Source organism: Lipomyces chichibuensis (genome assembly GCF_038497645.1).
Source record: "Lipomyces chichibuensis strain CBS 12929 unplaced genomic scaffold V1513scaffold_19, whole genome shotgun sequence".
In the NCBI taxonomy this organism is placed as follows: Eukaryota; Fungi; Ascomycota; class Lipomycetes; order Lipomycetales; family Lipomycetaceae; genus Lipomyces; species Lipomyces chichibuensis.
Window position 1 is genome coordinate 232,893 of NW_027117471.1, and position 17,078 is coordinate 249,970.

The window sequence follows — 17,078 nt, forward strand, 5'->3', positions numbered from 1 at the left end:
TGTAACCAGGATTTACATGGTTTTGCGCTACTTTAAATGGGAATGATATAATTTTGTTCTCGGTTGCAATGAAAAATCATCCGCTGCTAAAACGAATTAAATTTCAAGTCGCATTCCGGTTAGTACGCAAATTGAAGACCAACGTTGGGCGATGACTGTTTGGAGTGAGTATGAAGCCCAATATCGGCACAGAGGACTTATGAAGAAACATGATTGGGACAGTACGAGGTCGTGATCCACCTTCCCGCCTTTTCTCATGTACATGAACCGAATTATCCAACAATTGCCAATTCGCAACACCCAACAATACCCCGCCCAAACCTTGTGACACGAAAAAAAGTCATAATAATACATGCCGAACCCATTATGCCGATGTCTGAACAAACCATCACACTAATCAAACAACACCCCGATGTCTATCATATGCCAAACGATAATACAACCATACAAAGTTCTATGCAACAATGAAAATGAAACCAAGTAACGCACAAAGTATTAACTAAGATACCGCATCAACTGTTTCTGATCCGTCCAACGCCGAAAGACCTTTCCAAACATGTATAGTGGAATGGCGAGTAAGCACACAAACAGTTGAACGCACCCGAACGTGATGAAAGTAGTCTTCGTGCCTGCATGTTCGATGAAATTGTTCGTGAATAAAGAGAATACGAAGCCAAGCACATTTTTGGTGAGATTGAGCGTTACAAGGGCTTCGCCAGCATACATTTTGTATGAATCTACCGCGAATGTCTGGATTTCGTCAGTTGCGGTTCAGAACCAGTCTTTGCAGGGTTGGACTTACAATCGCTGTTGTGCTGCCCAAGCAGCATCCAAAACTGATAATTCCAAAGAACACAGTAGGAACTACCCAAATATTGTCGTCATACGCGGACCAGCCGAATCCCATCAACCCAATCGCAACGCTAACGGCAACAGCGACAACCATCAGCAATCGGAACTCAGGCTCGTACGTTCCGTTATTTCGTTTCGTCATGACCCGAACAATCATATCGGAGATTTTGCCGGCAACGGCAGTACCTAAAATTCCACCGACAAACGGACTGATGTAGAGGAGACCCACAGCGGTCGCGCTCATATTGTACGGTCGTTGCTCGAAGACGTCCGACACGGACTCGGACATTACGATAAGCCAGACGACACTTAAAGCATACATGAGAGTCGAAAATAGGACGGCCGGATATGCAAAGAGAACTAGAGGTCGCAATGCGACCTTCCACCAGGGATCGTTCGACAAGCGACCGTTCGTAATGGCAAGCTGATCCTTGAACGATTTCTTTGGCTTTTGCGCAGACAAAATGCTGACTACATCATCTGCTTCAGCGTCATCAATTGTTTTAGAATGAGCATGCCACGCAGGTGACGCTGGAGGTGAAGGAGGAATAGAAATCGCACTGCTTGAGGATGGTACTCCAATATCCATGCCAACCGTAGTAATACTTCTCTGACGCAGGTGTGAATGTGTCACGGAACGCGTTTCCAATGAATCGGCCTTCTCGTCAGCTAACGACTTCTTCTCTTCAGTCATTGGCATATCTGTCGGAACTACTCGCTCATCGATGTCGCTGTATTCCCCCGTGTAGTACTCTGGATATGCTGACAAACTACTGTGAACTGAGGATCGTGATCGCGATTTCAAAGACTGCGCGCTCTAGAAACTGTCAGTCCAGTGCGTCCAGCGCTATGCTACCAGGAATACTAACCGCTTCTCGAGCACTGGCAGTCTCCATCTGTCGTTTATCATGGGGGACGGCATTACGCTCGAACCAAGTCTCGGGAACGAATAAAAAAATCATAACAAAATCAAACCCAACAATAATGGCAACTATCCAAAATACCCAGTTCCACCCAAGATTGCTTATAATAAACCCAGAAATTAGAGGTACGATATTCTTGCCACCGAGCAAGAGAAGCGTATAGATCCCCAGTCGGTATGCACGTTCGTGAAGGAAATATATCTCAGCAATTGTCGCCGAAGGCAGTGACTCGCAAGGAGCTACACCAAAGCCCATGAAAATTCGTGCTGCAAGTAGAGATGCGAAAGAATGCGAGCCGCTGGCCCAGAGTGCTGCGACTAAGAAAATGATAGTACCTAGGAGATAGGTCACACGTTTTCCGTACAAAATCGCAGTCGGTGAAATAATAACGGAGCTAAAATCGACGTTAGCGTCATACCTTCGAATAACTAGTCATTCACATACCCAAATCCGAGGGCCAGCATATATCCTCCAACAAGATATGCCAATGTTGACAGAGATACGTTAAACTCCGCCGCTAGGGTTGAGAATCCAGCGGCCAAGATAGGAGTTTGACCACCGCCGATCATACAGTGGAAACCAATGACCGCCAATGCCATGTCGCGTCTCCACGTGGGCCAGTTCTGCGTTACAGTCAGTTGTGGTCGTGGAATGCGAATGACAATGGCACAGAATAACATACAAGGGGATCATTTGGGTCATCTTTAGGCTGAGGATGGAGAATTACACCGTTCTTAATCTTCTCCGGCCTTTTCGACCGGCTGGAGTTCTCATTCACATAGTCAGAGACGGCGTGTCCAGACTTGGTAGTCTCATCATGTGGTATCATGGCAACAGTTCCTATTATAAGCATTGGTTGATCAGCACACACTAATATTACTAATATCCGATAACAAAGATAATACCTGTGACATCTTCATCGTCGCAGACGGGTTGCAGAATGCCCAGAATGTAACTTGAACTCGTCTTTCCGGTCATCGTCATGTACTGAACAGTGTGTGACTGTGGGGAGCGAGCAGCAGGATGAATGGGGAAACAGAACTTTTGGCAATATTGCAAGAGTGGCGTCGTTAGCGACAACGGCGGGAAGGTGCCACGTGCGGACATTGGAAGAACCAACCCCGAAGAGGTTGCACTCTGACGTCATACCTCACGCCGCACGCACAACTGACTGTGCAGTCTTCCTTGCACACTTATGCCTATCTTCGTCCGGTCTCACTAATCCACCATACCTTGCTGTAGTTGTCACCTTCCTCGGAGCAAACACCTACGTGGCGATGCCACTATGAGGTCGCGAAGACATGGTGTTCTCATGATTTCGTGTACTCTGGACGAGTAGTGCAATTTACAATGGCGCCGCCGTGGCTGTCTGCTGTTCGCGTTTCATGTTTAGTGCATTCCTCAAGGCCCATGCCGCAAGTCTGAGGTGTGATGCCAAATGAATTCTGGTAATTGCCAGGGGCAGCTAGACTGGCATGCGTCCCTGGAGAGTTACAAGCCTAACGTTTAAATATCCGTCATCGTACGGTCGTCACATCGCCGCCATCAGCCAGTCAGCCAGTGTAAAGCAATCTTCGCCCCTGGCGTGTACGTGGCCCTGCAATCACATCCGACTCGAACATCACTCACTTGTTTATGATTATATTTGCTTATGTAGACAGCAGAGATATTATTTCGAATACTGACAGATGTGGCTGCAGCAGTTATCTAAATCTAAATACCTTATATGGGAGTTTGGAAAATTGTATATCCCAGTCAAATAAAGTTTATCAACAATCTATTCCCAACGCCAATTTCGACGATTTTGTCCTCGCCCTACTTGCAGAGACAGGAGACAATCACCACGTATAGTGCCTCACAATGCCGATCCAACAACCGTCTAATCAAATTAAGCTGACAAATGTATCGCTTGTTCGCATGCGAAAAGGTGTTTCTGTTTGGTTCCGTCCACTGGAGATCGCCAGATCGATCTTGTTTCCGCCCGCCGCTCTAACACTGTGATATCTAGGCAAGCGTCGTTTCGAGTTGGCATGCTATCAAAACAAAGTGCAAGATTGGAGATCCGGAGTGTATGTTAATACCATTGATATATTGATCTAAAGGTTGACAAAGCTGCTCTACTAACGCTTTCATTTGTGTTACAGAGAAACTGACCTCGACGAAGTTCTCCAGATTCCGAACGTATTTCTAAACGTTTCCAAGGGCCAAGTCGCCCCAAATGAAGATCTCAAAGCCAGTTTCGGCACAACAGACACCGACAAGATCATCCTCGAAATCCTCAAGAAGGGGGAGCTGCAGGTCGGTGAGAAGGAGCGGCACGCGAAGCTGCAGCAGCAACATGCGACCGTCATCGATCTCGTGGCGTCAAAATGTGTTAACCCGAGCACTAAGCGGCCATATCCCACTACTATCATAGAGAAAGCACTGGCGGAGCTCGGCATAAGTATTACTGCGAATAAGAGCCCGAAGGCACAGGCCCTGGACGCCATCAAGCAGCTTGTCGCAAAGCAGATTATTCCGATTGCGCGGGCTCGCATGCGCATACGAGTGTTTGGAAATGCCAAAGAAGCGAAGAAGTACAGAGATACAGTCGTTGCCTTAATAGAAGAAATAGAAGATGAAAATTGGTCTCAAGAGTGGGACTGTGTCGGCTTCATCGAGCCAGGCAAGTACCGTGAAATTGGCGACCTCCTACGAAACGAGAGTAAAGGCCGTGCAAATCTAGAAGTCCTCGATATTGCAGTTATTCAGGAAGGTGAGGAGGCGTTGTGAAGAATTTGTCAATGTATGGATGTCAATACAATAGCGGTTAAACTAAGGGCAATTGATTTTCTTATCTACTGTCTTGTTTTTACTCGAACTGGAGCTTAACCGGCTAGTTCCAATGTATACGTTCCCAATTTCCAGTGCGATACGTTGCATGTGGTTACCTGGCACTAAATTATTTAACATTAATTTGGACAATCTATCAAGTTATTTTCGAAGTCACAATTCATATGGAACATATAGAGCGTACAGCAGTCCCCAGTGAACTACGTTTCAAACTTCACAAATATAATCAAAATTCGACCTGCTTTCTCCAGTCATATAAAGCAAAATCAAGGATCAGACGAAGTGATCAAAAGTAATCGAATCCCTCTGATGGTTGGAAGGACCGACAGAGAGTTACCCGGGATGTGTCAGGGTTTGGTTTAATATGAGAGCCAGGACACAAGTCGTGACTGCTTTTTTAGGGTTATTTCCCATCGTTCGTTCCCAATGCGCTTGTAGACCCACCACAGACAGATCCGCGATCCGCGCCTCACGCACGAGTCGTGAAATTCAGTAGTTGTCAAAGCATCCGCTGGCAAAGGGACCACTTACCATCTTGTATCTCATCGGCCAATTACATCGTCAAAAATGGTAGGTTTGCAATGCAATAAATATGACAGAAGAGTAATTGTGAATCGTCATTGCTAACGAAACACTGTCTAGTCGTTCGTTGTCTCGGAAAAGGGCAACTTCCAGCACATCTTGCGGTATGCCACATTTTATTTTGAGTATTGGAGCGAATCCCCACGATTGCCAATATACACATCTATCTCTGTGTTATGAAGTGTGAAAATATGCGGAGGATATTTGGTTTATTGAAAAATATTTGCTGATGGTACGGTTATAGTCTCCTCAACACCAACGTTGATGGTAAGATCAAGATTATGTACGCTCTTACTTTGATCAAGGTTCGTACAGACGCAGAGTCACTGTTGATAGTAATTAAGGCATGCGTACTAATAAATACTAGGGTGTTGGTCGCCGTTACTCCAACCTTGTTTGCAAGAAGGCTGATGTTGATTTGACCAAGAGGTAAATTTGATTTTAATAAGTGAATAAATACAGGTCAATATTAACGGTATGATTGCAGAGCCGGTGAGCTTACAGTCGAAGAGCTTGAGCGAATTGTTACCATCATCCAGAATCCCACTCAATACAAGATTCCCGCGTGGTTCCTTAATCGTCAGCGCGACTTTGTCGACGGCAAGGACTCCCAGGTCCTCGCTAACCAGCTTGACTCAAAGCTCCGTGACGATCTTGAGAGACTGAAGAAGATTCGCGCCCACAGAGGTCTGCGACACTACTGGGGTCTCCGTGTCAGAGGTCAGCACACCAAGACTACCGGTAGAAGGGGCAAGACTGTCGGTGTCAGCAAGAAGAAATAAACGGCTAGCGACGATGTTTGTATTATGGAAAAGGGTTTATTTGTTTGTTTTACCTTGTAATTAAAAGATCTGTTGGCATAATATAGTCCAGGACAGGATGGATTAAACGCTGCTTATATTATTTTATTGACCATTGCTTTAACAACCTTTACATACTCGGTAGATTCACCGTGATCTTTTATTGCACATTTAAAACGCTGATGGCTCAACTTTTTCGCCAACATCCGGATAGACATCATATCTTCTCTGAGTCGTTACCGGGATGCCACTCCGAACTGCTTCGATCCTTCCTGACTCTAACTGCGCAAACACGATCTCCTCGCCTTCATTCGCCTTAGCGAGGATAACCCCATTAGGGTCCACAACCATCGAGCTACCATACGCATGATATCCAGCACTCAAATCTCTAGCCGGCGAGCACATGATCACATAAATCTGATTGTCCACCGCTCGCGCCCTCCCAAGCAATTCCCAATGCAGCGGACCTGTAGTCGTGTTAAACGCGCCAGGATAAATCATCGCAAAAACGCCATTGTTTCTCGCCGCAATCGACGCCAACTCAGGAAACCGAATATCATAGCAAATTGCCAGGCCAACTTTGCCGTACGGCGGAATGTCAAAGACAGTCACTTTGTCACCCCCGGTTAACACCTCAGATTCCTTGAACCTGATCTGGCCTGGGATATCGATGTCGAAGAGGTGCACTTTGCGGTGCTTGGCGATTAATTCTCCAGACGGCGAAAAGCTCAGACTCGTATTGAATAGCTTCCCAGTATCGTCACGCTCAGGAATGGAGCCGCCGATGAGGTAGGTTGATGTTTCTCTCGCTAGCAACGACAAGAATGTCGTGGTCTCTCCAGATGGAATATACTCAGCGTACTGTGGAAATGCAGTAACCGAGTATGGCGAGTTAAAGCATTCTGCAGCATTGTTTCATGAGCATTCCATCATAATAAGAACCATATTTGTCGATCAGAACTCACCTGGCAGCACGATCAGTTCTGCGCCATTCGTTGCTGCTTTCAGAACATGCTCCTTAACGCGAGACAAATTTCGAGCTTTATCCGCTGTAGCGGCTAGTTGCACAAGTGCCACCTTCAAAGATTTGGAGAGTAATTGAGGCATTTTAATCCGACTGTTGGTGGGTCGGATGCTGTTACGATCTCGAAACTTGAGTTGTGCGGCTCAGGTTTGCGGGTATACGATAACTATCGAACTTTGAACATTCACAGTTTGATTCTCATATAAACTTTATTCGTTATATAATATACATACAGATAAAATGCAACAAATTAACATGCCGTCCACGTAGTCTATCACACACCTTCATCCACGTTTCTTCTTTGATATTTAACAATCAAGCAATGATCCATCCCACTTGTCTCAATCTTCAACGGGCTCTGAGCTACCTTCCGCTCCCCGATCCACCGCGGCGGGAATACTGCCCGGAAGCGACCCTGGTAAGGAGTCTAAAGTTGCGGGAGGCAAAAATCGCTGAAGCCTTTTCCAGGTCTGATCCCACAGCTCGAGTCTTTTATTATCTCCTTGAGCCTTCTCCGGCTGAACGAGGTACCCAGAAGAACTCATGACAAGCAACACATTTTTAAGCGACTCAGCAACTGCTTCTTCTAAGTTATCCCGCGGACTGCTGTTCATCAGACGGTCCATCATGTCTAGTATCTGCAACCACAGATCAAGCATGCCTTCCCATCCCGACAGTCGCTCCAAGTAATATAAGAAAACCTTGCACAGTAAGGACGAGGCCTGTAACCTTGTTTCGCCCATTCCACGGGGATCCGACTGATAAACTTCTGGTCGCAAGAGACCCGCTATCAGTGGGAACAATACCGTTCCGAAAATAGCGGTCCATTCGAAATCGTCGTAGGTTGCGGACAACTCGGGAGAAAGAAGCGTGCGCTGTAGAGATCCGAAAGCTTCTTGTCTGACTTCCCTGCATGCATTTAAACACTGAAGCAATAATCCATCTAATACCGGGAACCAGAATGTAGTCCAGCCTAGTATGCAATTAGCGATAAGTGCGATCGTACAAAGTGGCAGTGTACATACCGTCGTTTCTTTCAAGCTTCAGCTCCGTGATAAGATCCGTCACTTGACTTCGGAATGCATTAATCATCTTCACGGCCTTCACTGCCCGCTCGACGACGTCTACATACGGTCTCTGCATCCCTGGGTAGGTGCCAGCAGCAACGGCAGCATTAACCTCTGCCGCAGTCATGCGCTTCCCATTGACAACTGTACTACCTCGCCAGCTATCCTCGCTGGCATGCTTATTACCTGTTCCACTGGCTGATGCTTTCATTGTACTATAATTCCGGCGATCAACACCTTCTACTACGCCTCGTGGACCGCCTGACTCTCCTCGACTGTTTAGATTTGCACTGGCAGCCAGATTGGTTATCGGTGGCGTAGATGAATGACCTAAGCGACGTATAGAGCCACTGCGATGATCATGGCGCTGTTCCCATTCACTACCCACGCTTCCAGCACTCGCGAACGCACCAAGGAGATCTATCACCGCTTGGAAATTGGCGCTGTTGTGAATGAGCCGCAATTTCGTACTATCCTTCTCATGCCTGACCTGAAATTCACCATCGCTATCCGGTATGCCGGTTATCTCCTCAACAACTTCAAAAATAACAGACGCAGCTTCCGGATTCTCAAGTAGAGATTCCAACGCTTTCCAAAATGCTTGTTCGGGCGCATCCAGTAATATCATCTTAATATTATCTGGACAGCTCCGGAAGCAATATACAATGCCAGTGGCAGAAATTGGGCCACTTTCTTTCAGAATATCATTATCGACAGAAGCCGCAGATAAGAATATTTCCCCAACCAGTAACTTGATATCCGCCAATTTCTCTTCACTTGGAGATGCGGTGCATTCATCAATAACTCGTCGCAAAATCGCTAGCATGTAGCAAATCACTCGGCCAATAACTACAGGATACACGTTGCCTGCATTTCTCAGAATTGCTATAAATGTTGCCATTAGCTTCGGCCGTAGTATAGCCAAGCATTCGGCGTCCTTCAAAACGAGGCAAGTAGCCATCTCGAGGACGTATATGCTCAGTGGAGCGAATGATGGCAGGTTTTGTTGCTCAACTGACCCATTTACGGATGATGTGGAGAGTAGTTGTGATTGGCCGCCAATTGATCGCGCATCATTGTTGAATTCATTCCGTAACGAGAGGAACGGCCTTCGCTGCTGTAATAGCATTGCCTCCTCTAATAGGGACTGCAGCATGTACTGGACTTTGCCGGAATCGAGTGCCGAAATATTGTCAAAAATCTCGCTCAAATTACACGAATTCACACAGTCAACGGTGCACAAGGTGCTTTCGAGTTCCTCATCCGACGGTTCTGGTGGTCCGTCAACCGCGTAACTAGACAGATACGACGACAATGTTGAAAAGATGCTGCTATCCTTCGGATCATTTCGTTTGATCACGTTTCCGGGAGTCACCATCGGAATCGCGGGGACATCTAGTTTGTCTTGTAGTTCTGAGAAGTATGGCGATATGAGTGAGTTGGCAAATAAGTTAAGCCATATGTGAATTATTTCGCGCCATCCTGATCGAACAAGATATTCGTTTCCGCGGACAACTCTAAAAAGCACAACGGTGGCTAATTGGGCTTTGTAGTTTTTGCCGAATCTGACTGAAAGGTCGCTGACGGTGATACTGCTGCCATCAACCTGTATTTCCGTTGAGTCTACACTGCTTGTCGCCGATGGCTCAGCAGTCAAGGTCGAAATCTTCGACAGACAAAGAATGATGTGATCCAGTGCGTCCGAAATATTATATCGCGTAGCTATCCGGGCACAGTGATCGAATCCCGTAATCACACGCATGAAGACCATGTCATCTGTCGCTGAAGTGAACACGTATGCAAGAGTTGCCACAACCGGCTTCCAAGTTGCACGGAACATCTCTGCATCGTAAATGCTTGTGTCATCGCATACGAACAGTTCACCCGACGAGTTGGCCTTTTGAAGAAGCTCTTTCCAAGCGTAATCAAAGCCAGCTTGATTATTGTGTTCTTCTGGCATGATAATCTCCTGATTCTTAATCGCGTTGTAGATGGCCTCTAAATATTCTGGAATGAAATCCTCATTATTGTTGACCTTCCTCAGATTGTGTTTGTACTGCTCTAGTGTCATTCTGTTTCGAACTTGGGGATTGTGAAGATCGGTATTAAGCATAATCACTGAAAAACTGAGAACAAATGCGGCATCTTTGTTGGCCACCTCTTTGTGACCAAACTCGCAGTATCTCTCCGAAAACTTTTCAACAATTCGCTCAATCTGCTGAGCTTCTCCAGGCAATCTAAAACTCTCGAGTAACACCCGCAACCCTGTATCAATTCGCTTGTCCGTAAAATCAAAGCTATCGATAAAACAGTCCAGTATGTCTTTATTAGAAGGTTTAGCCAAGAATTCACCAAGGAGTTTCTTGCTGATTCGGGATGTGTTGCGCAGGAACCGTGAGATCGATTTTGGATTAGACGCGTCATCGATGATACCACACTCCACCAAAAACTGTATTCCTTTCTTGGGATCGTCATTAAATTTTGACGTGCCTTGGATGATTAATTGCTTTTTATCTCGTTGTTCCATGAGCTGCTTCACGGTTGGATAATTTGGCTTTATCGTCGGTGACATGTCAAGGCGGTCGTCCAGGAAAGACACGTAGCAAAGCAGTGCATCGAGACATAGAGGTGGAACATTAGGAGTTGACCACGCAGCGGCATCCGGAAAAGCGTTCTGTGATCGTTAATCGTAAAGTAACAGAAGTAAAGGCAAAACACTTACCCTACTCAGTAAGCCGATCAAGTCTTCACATAAATCCGCCCTGTCGACATCACAGTCATAATTTACAAACAAGTCAACCATGAAACTTGGTATGCGCGTTAGACCGCTCAAGCACTCCACCATTGTCTCTCTAGCATCCGGACCCCGCTGTCCACCTTCCATACCCAACCTTTGACGCTCCTTGACTGGCACCGGTGTACTCGTACCAGATGAACTTCCCGTTGTGACTGAGGGCGAAGATCTCAACAGAACCTTTGGCATCAATGGCACGCCTTCATATAGTATTGGATCTATTCCTGGCTCCTTTGGAATATCAACAAGCAGATGAAGGCACGAAATCATATATGAGAGTAAAAGTTCCTGTTGAAGTTTGAGATGAGGTCGCATAGTGTGTAAAATTGTAGAAGAAACACGAAGAGAAGTCTGCAATATTTGTGGTGAATCATATCTCAGCAATTGGAACAAATGGCGGCAAAGGTCATCGACAGCCAAACTCCGCAGTGACGCGTGAGTGGCAATTGTCAGCCCTGAAACTTCAAAAGCGACATCAATAATTCTTAGAGCCATAACGCGCATCGTATCAGTGTGCTGTCTATCGTGAGGGTCTAGGAGAGAAATAAGCACACGTAAAAGCTCTCGAATAGATGGTAAGCCAAATGGTTTCAAATCAACGTTTGAATATGCATTGTCAGCTGGCAGTTGACCAGCCGTTGCAGTGAACTCAGACATGGAAGGATTCGGTGACTCTCTTGGCGTGTTATTTGGCTCTGCGGTAGCTGGTTCGCCCATCTGAACGCTGCCGATATTGCCGCTGCTTGTACTGGTCATTGCTTCCAAAGTTGATGAATTCGCCTCGGGTTCAATTTGCTTCAGCAATTCGAACGCTCTCTGAGACATTGTAACCATGGACATCTCCGCAGACCGTCGAAGCATCTCGCTTAACCGCATTTGGCAGCACATGCTCAGCCCAGTCTCCATCATTTCGCAGACACTTTCATCAGAAAGCAAGTCACCGCCAATGCCACACATCATACATTCCATAAGTCTGAGGATACGAAGAAGAACAACCTCGTCCTGTGATGAGTCCGATGCTTCAAACCTACAGTGTGTGATAGCTGACGACAGTAATTGCATTGCCAGAGGTAGGCGTGGTGATGATAGCGAAATTATTCTGTAAGAAAAGAACTTGGTAATGGCGTTTAGTGCTAGGGACGTGATCGGTCCCGTAATAGATGACGACCGAATAACTTGCAGGAAAGGGTGGAAAAGTGACACTGTATCGAATGTAGAGATATCTGAAGATATAGTTATTAGTACGATGACTTACTTTCTGATAAGTTTAATTACTCGCCTCGACATTCAGCCAAGTCAACTCTCAGTTTGGAGAATCCTGCCATGAGTGGATTGTCCTGTCCAATAAAATTAGCACCTAGACAAAAGCCGATGCCTGCCAGCGGATCTCACCTGCGTTGTACGGGTCCTTTTCGTGCGCAATCCCAGTCTTGCAATTAAACTGATGTCCTCTCCTGCATCAGGCGCAAAGTCCGGGGAGCTACCGGTGCCGAGGATCGCTGACACACCGGACTGCGCCCATCGCGCATTCTTGCGCATTGCCGATGTAATCGTGATGCACTCATTGATTACCAGTGATATCGGGTTGATTGAAATGGAGCAAGACTGTGTAAGAGACGATGATCTAGGAGGAATTGATGGCGGTGACTGCGCCGCCCTAGTAGCTGTTGCTGGATACTCCATAAAACGATAGGCCTGATCTGAATGGCAGTCGTACCACTGAGCGATTATCCCGCCTCTAAATGACAATAAAATATTAAGTGCTTGTCACTCCCAGTAATGACGCTTTCAATGCCGAAGAACCAAAGACGCGCTGTTGATGTTAGTGGCCGATAGTGGAAATTGTCTCGACGTTGAACTTAGTAAAGCGGTGGGTGCTCTAATTTACGGGCGAAATATCGACTGCACTCTTAGCTCGCCGTCATGCTGTAGCGGCAGCGAGAATTATCTACTTACTTGAATTGCTACGAACTCGTATATACACTGGGAGACTGTCTATATATATGGACAACTCCTTTCATTTTATTTTCTACTTATTACTGAGGCATTCTCAACGCACAGTCCGAGGAAATTGCCAGTTAAAATGAGACTTTGCCAGCCGCAGGTTAGATTTGGACATCTGTAAACGTGCCTGGAGCGAGTATATACCAGTTTCAAATGCGTAATGTAATGTACCACGTGCGGCAAATTGCATTCAAGATCACCAAAATAAGCACTCCACGTCGAATATATTGGTTCGAACTGTTGCCATCCCCTTTGTCTATGTTTTTGCATTACCTTCCAGGGCCCGTCGACGGACACATTCGATATGGCTCTTGCTTTTGACAAAGTGCTTCTTTTTGGCGATTCGATTACCCAGTATGCCTATAATCAAGATATCGGATTCTGCTTCGGTCCTGCCATGCAGAACAGTAAGTCCATGGTTCAATTACAGAACGACATAGAACTCTTCGAATGACATGATTAGTTTATAGTCGGAGGTTTGATGTTATTCAACGTGGGTTTGGTGGCTACAACTCCGACCATGCTCTGCTCATGGTGGACAAGATAATCGAGCAGGAAACGTCGCCGACGTCCAAGATTAAGCTGATGGTAATAGTTCGCGACCAACGAACGCAACAAACTCCGCTAACTACAATTGACTAAGGTTGTGTTTTTTGGCACCAATGACTCGGTAGTTCCTGGAGCCCCGCAGCATGTTCCCATTCCCAGATACAAAGACAACTTGCGAAAGATAGTTAGCAGCGCCGAGCGAGCTGGAGCCAGGATCGTTATCGTTGGACCGGGCCCGTACAACCACCACCAGTGGCAAATCGGAAGAGAAGATCGTGCCATGGAACGCACGACTCTTCGGGCTCGCGAATATTGTGACGCTGCCATTGAGCTGGCTAAGGAATTGAATGTGGCAGTTGTTCCCATGTGGTATCTTATTATGGCAGATCTCGGCTGGAAGGAAGGCGACCCTGTATATGGTCTGGCCGAGGTTGCCGCCGAAAATCCGCTGTCATCCTACCTTAACGATGGTGGGTCACCATCTGAACACGTCGTTGACTTCATAATTACTGATTACGAATTAGGATTGCATTATTTCGACAAGGCTTATAAAGTGGAGTTCAAGAACGTTATCAAGGCCATCAAAGCGTTTTACCCAGAGCTGGAACCCGCCACCGTCAATGAGAAGCTACCACCATGGGATAAGATTACATCGCCAGATGTCCTGAGGGCCGCTTTAGAGTAGACATTTGACGATAGAGATTAGAATATTTTGTTGATATCAGCATATTTGAGTTATAGCATGCAGCGTAATGCCATACTGCAATGTCAAGACATAGATACTCTACGTGAACCGCAATTGGTCATTTCTTACCTAGATCTGCCTGTGCAGCTGTGTTTACTCACTAACCACATAACATATGCTCGGGCCCGTTGAGCCTAGCTAGCAAGGGTACAAGTCACACGAAATGATCTTTATCATATAATGTGCGAATATGCATTATGCTGACTCAAGCACCAAACATATCTTCTCAGATGATAGCGTCTGCTTGTTGTATTATGACTAGAGAAATCGAGTACTAACACTCTGCAGCAGCTAAGTAGTTACTCAAACCCTGACGCGAACTTTCGTGGCTTAGGCACTAGCAACAATAAATGCGCATTTCAGCGCGACAGCTGATTTAGGGTACGACTCTCCGCACACAAAAATGTATGACGATTAAGGTATCCATGCTACGCTATGTTTTGCTTTTGTGTACGGGACGACCATGCCTACATATTATATAACCCGTTGGCCACAATAATAATATAGTCGACTGCAACCGCACCATAGATAACGGACTGCAACCGCACCAGATATAGCGAATAACATAGTCAATTGATCGAGGTTTGCTTGCACAATGTGGTTGACAGATATACAAAGTATGTAAATTGATTTATTGCGGAATTGCCTCGTCATCGTCAATTGGACGCATATCATTAACGTGGACTAACAATATCCAGAGATTGGGGTCGGGTTAACCGCAGCTGGTATGCTTCTCATTCTGGAATTCATACTTCTTATGCTAAGCAGGTTCTAGGTTGCTTCTTTCTACTCCTTGGAGTTATCACTCTATTTGACACTGCTTTATTAGCATTTGGAAACGTATGAATATACGCACGACTACCAGTGATGTATATGGTTGTTGACTTGTTTCTAATGTATACAGATACTATTTCTGGCTGGCCTGGTTTTGGTTATTGGCCACCAGCGAACATTGTATTTCTTCGCCAGAAGACAAAAAATAAGAGGCACAATATGCTTCTTGTTAGGTATAGTGCTTATTCTATGCCGGCGGCCAATAACTGGTTTTATCATTGAATTTTGTGGAATGATGGCGTTATTTGGGTATGTGGTAACCCTTTACTGGCTATGATGTAATATCATTGGAACAGCGCTAATGAAATCATTTCAGCGATTTCTTTTCCGTTATCGTCTCATTCCTACGATCGCTGCCATTCATCGGTCCTGTCCTCTCTTCACCGTATATAGCTCCGGTATGTTCACCATTTACGCAGTTTCTAAATGACCAAATTATTGACATCTTCTAGACAATTGATAGGTTAGCTGGTATCCGAGTTCTTCCAATCTGAGCTCTGTCATTCGAAACCCAGTCTCAAGTTTTGTCTGACGGTCTGACAGTGAAATGGAAATATATTTATGGGATTTTGTAGTAATAGCGTGTACAAAAATTAATGACGTTATGCGTGAATAATAATTATAGAGGTGGCTTTTTGTTCGCTTTCGAATTTTTTTTTTTGTTTAAGCCGAATTATTCTGTGAGTTTCACGTTGGGAAATCACCTATTGTATAATAAGTACTAAGCATCTTGTTAAAGTCATCAGAATGCTTTCAGCTCGAGATACGTTCGTCGCAAATTTCCACTGAGCTTCATCCCATAAAATTCGATTGATATCATTATATATTAATAGGTCATGGATATGAACACCATCAGAAGTCGTCAATACCCTCCCGCGTCGAATCGGCCCTGCTCACTGCAATTTCTTCACATTACCAATATTAACCAGCACTCTAGACAACCCAATTGAAATGTACATTCATAGAATACGCTTAATATCCTACACTAATAAGATAGTCGGCCAATTGCTCAACGATCTTCGTAGCCTCACCAGGCTGCACCCCCTCAGGATAATGCGCTAGCAGGACAGCCTGCTTTGTTCGGACAATAACTAGACCTTCGGCACCCTAGTAGTATCTCATTAGACTCTACAATATAATTTATACTTCCTGACATACCTTCTTTCCGTAGATACTTCTGTCGTCGGCACGAAGTAAAAAGTACTTAATACCCTGCGCATGCAATCCCTTAGCCTGTAGCCCCGACGAATTATCGAATCCTGTGACGATTTCAGAAAGCTCAGTCGCGGACAGCTACATATTTAAACTGTTAATCATATGCCACCACTCTCAGAAAACAGACGCATACGACAAGTCACATGCACGAAAGAAAATTTACGGAGGCACGCAAACCTTCTATGACAAAAAATTGAAACATACAGTAAATCCAACGGACTGAGCCCACACGCTGTCTCCAGCTTTTGAGTAAATAGCGGCCTTGTCAACCTTGGTCGACGCGACAAGGTTATCGACATATGCTAAAGACCGAAACTTGTTAGCCACTACTATAGCGAAATAACAATTCTGCAAGCTAATTTTATGCCAAATACATTCACAGCCAAAGCCACATCAGAGATCACGCGTCCGCGGAAACAACTGCATGAGAAGCCTACCACCGCGTTTGTCGTTCTCAATGGTCTCCGGCCGCGTCAAGAGTTGGCCGACTGAGGAATTTTAAGCTAACATACCTTGCCACGACATAATGATACTATTTACTTTTCGCGCTTAGAAGATAATCTATAATGAGATAAGTTTCAATGAATCCTGCCAAAACAATTAGCGTTGGATAGGCTTGATGAAACGCTAAATAGCATATGACAGCTTGGAACCTAAACCTACGCCTGTTGATCGCCAGTCGAACGACCAGTAATTGAATTTTCTCAAAACAAATAAAACAGAGCGTACCGTAGTAAGATCCAAATACTATGGCTCCGAGTAAATGAGAGTGGAATAGGTGCTCGAAGTAGTTATATCGATATTTGAAAGAATGTGCTGGAGAGCCGACCTCACAAAATGTTGCAACCCGTCACAGT

The 17,078-nt window shown here is 45.5% G+C and overlaps 8 protein-coding genes across 8 annotated transcripts; 4 read left to right on the top strand and 4 right to left on the bottom strand.

Moving 5' to 3' along the window:
• Window positions 1-15: 15 nt before the first annotated feature.
• On the bottom strand, window positions 16-2,838 carry V1513DRAFT_446290 (major facilitator superfamily domain-containing protein; the record flags this gene model as incomplete). The annotated part of the gene is made up of 6 exons (XM_066898242.1): window positions 2,681-2,838; window positions 2,458-2,615; window positions 2,220-2,398; window positions 1,722-2,169; window positions 803-1,669; window positions 16-750 (listed from the first exon to the last, which is right to left on the bottom strand). Coding segments are annotated over exons 1-6 (1,982 nt in total), but the record flags the coding sequence as incomplete, so codon positions are not given.
• Window positions 2,839-3,635: 797 nt separating this feature from the next.
• Window positions 3,636-4,547, top strand: V1513DRAFT_380462 (SBDS protein C-terminal domain-containing protein; the record flags this gene model as incomplete). The annotated part of the gene is made up of 3 exons (XM_066895040.1): window positions 3,636-3,702; window positions 3,784-3,844; window positions 3,920-4,547. 3 exons carry the CDS (start codon window positions 3,636-3,638, stop codon window positions 4,545-4,547), a joined length of 756 nt encoding a protein of 251 aa, XP_066753178.1.
• Window positions 4,548-4,934: 387 nt separating this feature from the next.
• V1513DRAFT_89177 (40S ribosomal protein uS13) lies at window positions 4,935-6,066 on the top strand. Its single transcript, XM_066900631.1, has 5 exons — window positions 4,935-5,177; window positions 5,250-5,293; window positions 5,434-5,494; window positions 5,557-5,618; window positions 5,677-6,066. Exons 1-5 carry the CDS (start codon window positions 5,175-5,177, stop codon window positions 5,969-5,971), a joined length of 465 nt encoding a protein of 154 aa, XP_066753179.1. The 5' UTR covers window positions 4,935-5,174; the 3' UTR covers window positions 5,972-6,066.
• A 7-nt stretch (window positions 6,067-6,073) lies between these two features.
• On the bottom strand, window positions 6,074-7,134 carry V1513DRAFT_446298 (carbon-nitrogen hydrolase). Its single transcript, XM_066898243.1, has 2 exons — window positions 6,955-7,134; window positions 6,074-6,891 (listed from the first exon to the last, which is right to left on the bottom strand). Exons 1-2 carry the CDS (start codon window positions 7,094-7,096, stop codon window positions 6,161-6,163), a joined length of 873 nt encoding a protein of 290 aa, XP_066753180.1. The 5' UTR covers window positions 7,097-7,134; the 3' UTR covers window positions 6,074-6,160.
• Window positions 7,135-7,204: 70 nt separating this feature from the next.
• V1513DRAFT_485311 (uncharacterized protein) lies at window positions 7,205-12,719 on the bottom strand. Its single transcript, XM_066900468.1, has 5 exons — window positions 12,267-12,719; window positions 12,154-12,211; window positions 10,803-12,097; window positions 8,039-10,754; window positions 7,205-7,986 (listed from the first exon to the last, which is right to left on the bottom strand). The coding sequence occupies exons 1-5, from the start codon at window positions 12,555-12,557 to the stop codon at window positions 7,355-7,357; spliced, it is 4,992 nt and encodes a 1,663-aa protein (XP_066753181.1). The 5' UTR covers window positions 12,558-12,719; the 3' UTR covers window positions 7,205-7,354.
• A 463-nt stretch (window positions 12,720-13,182) lies between these two features.
• Window positions 13,183-14,379, top strand: V1513DRAFT_470020 (SGNH hydrolase-type esterase domain-containing protein; the record flags this gene model as incomplete). The annotated part of the gene is made up of 4 exons (XM_066900143.1): window positions 13,183-13,285; window positions 13,342-13,466; window positions 13,522-13,897; window positions 13,952-14,379. The coding sequence occupies 4 exons, from the start codon at window positions 13,183-13,185 to the stop codon at window positions 14,110-14,112; spliced, it is 765 nt and encodes a 254-aa protein (XP_066753182.1). The 3' UTR covers window positions 14,113-14,379.
• Window positions 14,380-14,660: 281 nt separating this feature from the next.
• V1513DRAFT_446307 (Got1/Sft2-like family-domain-containing protein) lies at window positions 14,661-15,871 on the top strand. The gene is made up of 7 exons (XM_066898244.1): window positions 14,661-14,789; window positions 14,871-14,897; window positions 14,948-15,012; window positions 15,077-15,255; window positions 15,323-15,404; window positions 15,459-15,686; window positions 15,746-15,871. The coding sequence occupies exons 1-6, from the start codon at window positions 14,768-14,770 to the stop codon at window positions 15,498-15,500; spliced, it is 417 nt and encodes a 138-aa protein (XP_066753183.1). The 5' UTR covers window positions 14,661-14,767; the 3' UTR covers window positions 15,501-15,686; window positions 15,746-15,871.
• V1513DRAFT_446313 (profilin) lies at window positions 15,693-17,065 on the bottom strand. The gene is made up of 5 exons (XM_066898245.1): window positions 16,951-17,065; window positions 16,734-16,809; window positions 16,426-16,523; window positions 16,165-16,299; window positions 15,693-16,113 (listed from the first exon to the last, which is right to left on the bottom strand). Exons 2-5 carry the CDS (start codon window positions 16,744-16,746, stop codon window positions 15,979-15,981), a joined length of 381 nt encoding a protein of 126 aa, XP_066753184.1. The 5' UTR covers window positions 16,747-16,809; window positions 16,951-17,065; the 3' UTR covers window positions 15,693-15,978.
• Between the last annotated feature and the right edge of the window lie 13 nt (window positions 17,066-17,078).

What these genes read in the sequence shown, in the direction of transcription:
- V1513DRAFT_89177 (XM_066900631.1), top strand. An exon ending in AACTTCCAGCACATCTTGCG is followed by an intron (nt 5,294 to 5,433) that starts GTATGCCACATT and finishes GTACGGTTATAG; the next exon opens with TCTCCTCAACACCAACGTTG. An exon ending in ACGCTCTTACTTTGATCAAG is followed by an intron (nt 5,495 to 5,556) that starts GTTCGTACAGAC and finishes AATAAATACTAG; the next exon opens with GGTGTTGGTCGCCGTTACTC.
- V1513DRAFT_446298 (XM_066898243.1), bottom strand. Translation starts at nt 7,096, where the DNA reads ATGCCTCAATTACTCTCCAAATCTTTGAAGGTGGCACTTGTGCAACTA. An exon ending in AGAACTGATCGTGCTGCCAG is followed by an intron (nt 6,892 to 6,954) that starts GTGAGTTCTGAT and finishes ACAATGCTGCAG; the next exon opens with AATGCTTTAACTCGCCATAC.
- V1513DRAFT_485311 (XM_066900468.1), bottom strand. Translation starts at nt 12,557, where the DNA reads ATGGAGTATCCAGCAACAGCTACTAGGGCGGCGCAGTCACCGCCATCA. An exon ending in TGACTTGGCTGAATGTCGAG is followed by an intron (nt 12,098 to 12,153) that starts GCGAGTAATTAA and finishes CTATATCTTCAG; the next exon opens with ATATCTCTACATTCGATACA. An exon ending in TGATCGGCTTACTGAGTAGG is followed by an intron (nt 10,755 to 10,802) that starts GTAAGTGTTTTG and finishes TAACGATCACAG; the next exon opens with AACGCTTTTCCGGATGCCGC.
- V1513DRAFT_446307 (XM_066898244.1), top strand. Translation starts at nt 14,768, where the DNA reads ATGTGGTTGACAGATATACAAA. An exon ending in GTGGTTGACAGATATACAAA is followed by an intron (nt 14,790 to 14,870) that starts GTATGTAAATTG and finishes AACAATATCCAG; the next exon opens with AGATTGGGGTCGGGTTAACC. An exon ending in GGAATGATGGCGTTATTTGG is followed by an intron (nt 15,256 to 15,322) that starts GTATGTGGTAAC and finishes AAATCATTTCAG; the next exon opens with CGATTTCTTTTCCGTTATCG.
- V1513DRAFT_446313 (XM_066898245.1), bottom strand. An exon ending in CTCAGTCCGTTGGATTTACT is followed by an intron (nt 16,300 to 16,425) that starts GTATGTTTCAAT and finishes TTAAATATGTAG; the next exon opens with CTGTCCGCGACTGAGCTTTC. An exon ending in GAAGTATCTACGGAAAGAAG is followed by an intron (nt 16,114 to 16,164) that starts GTATGTCAGGAA and finishes AGATACTACTAG; the next exon opens with GGTGCCGAAGGTCTAGTTAT.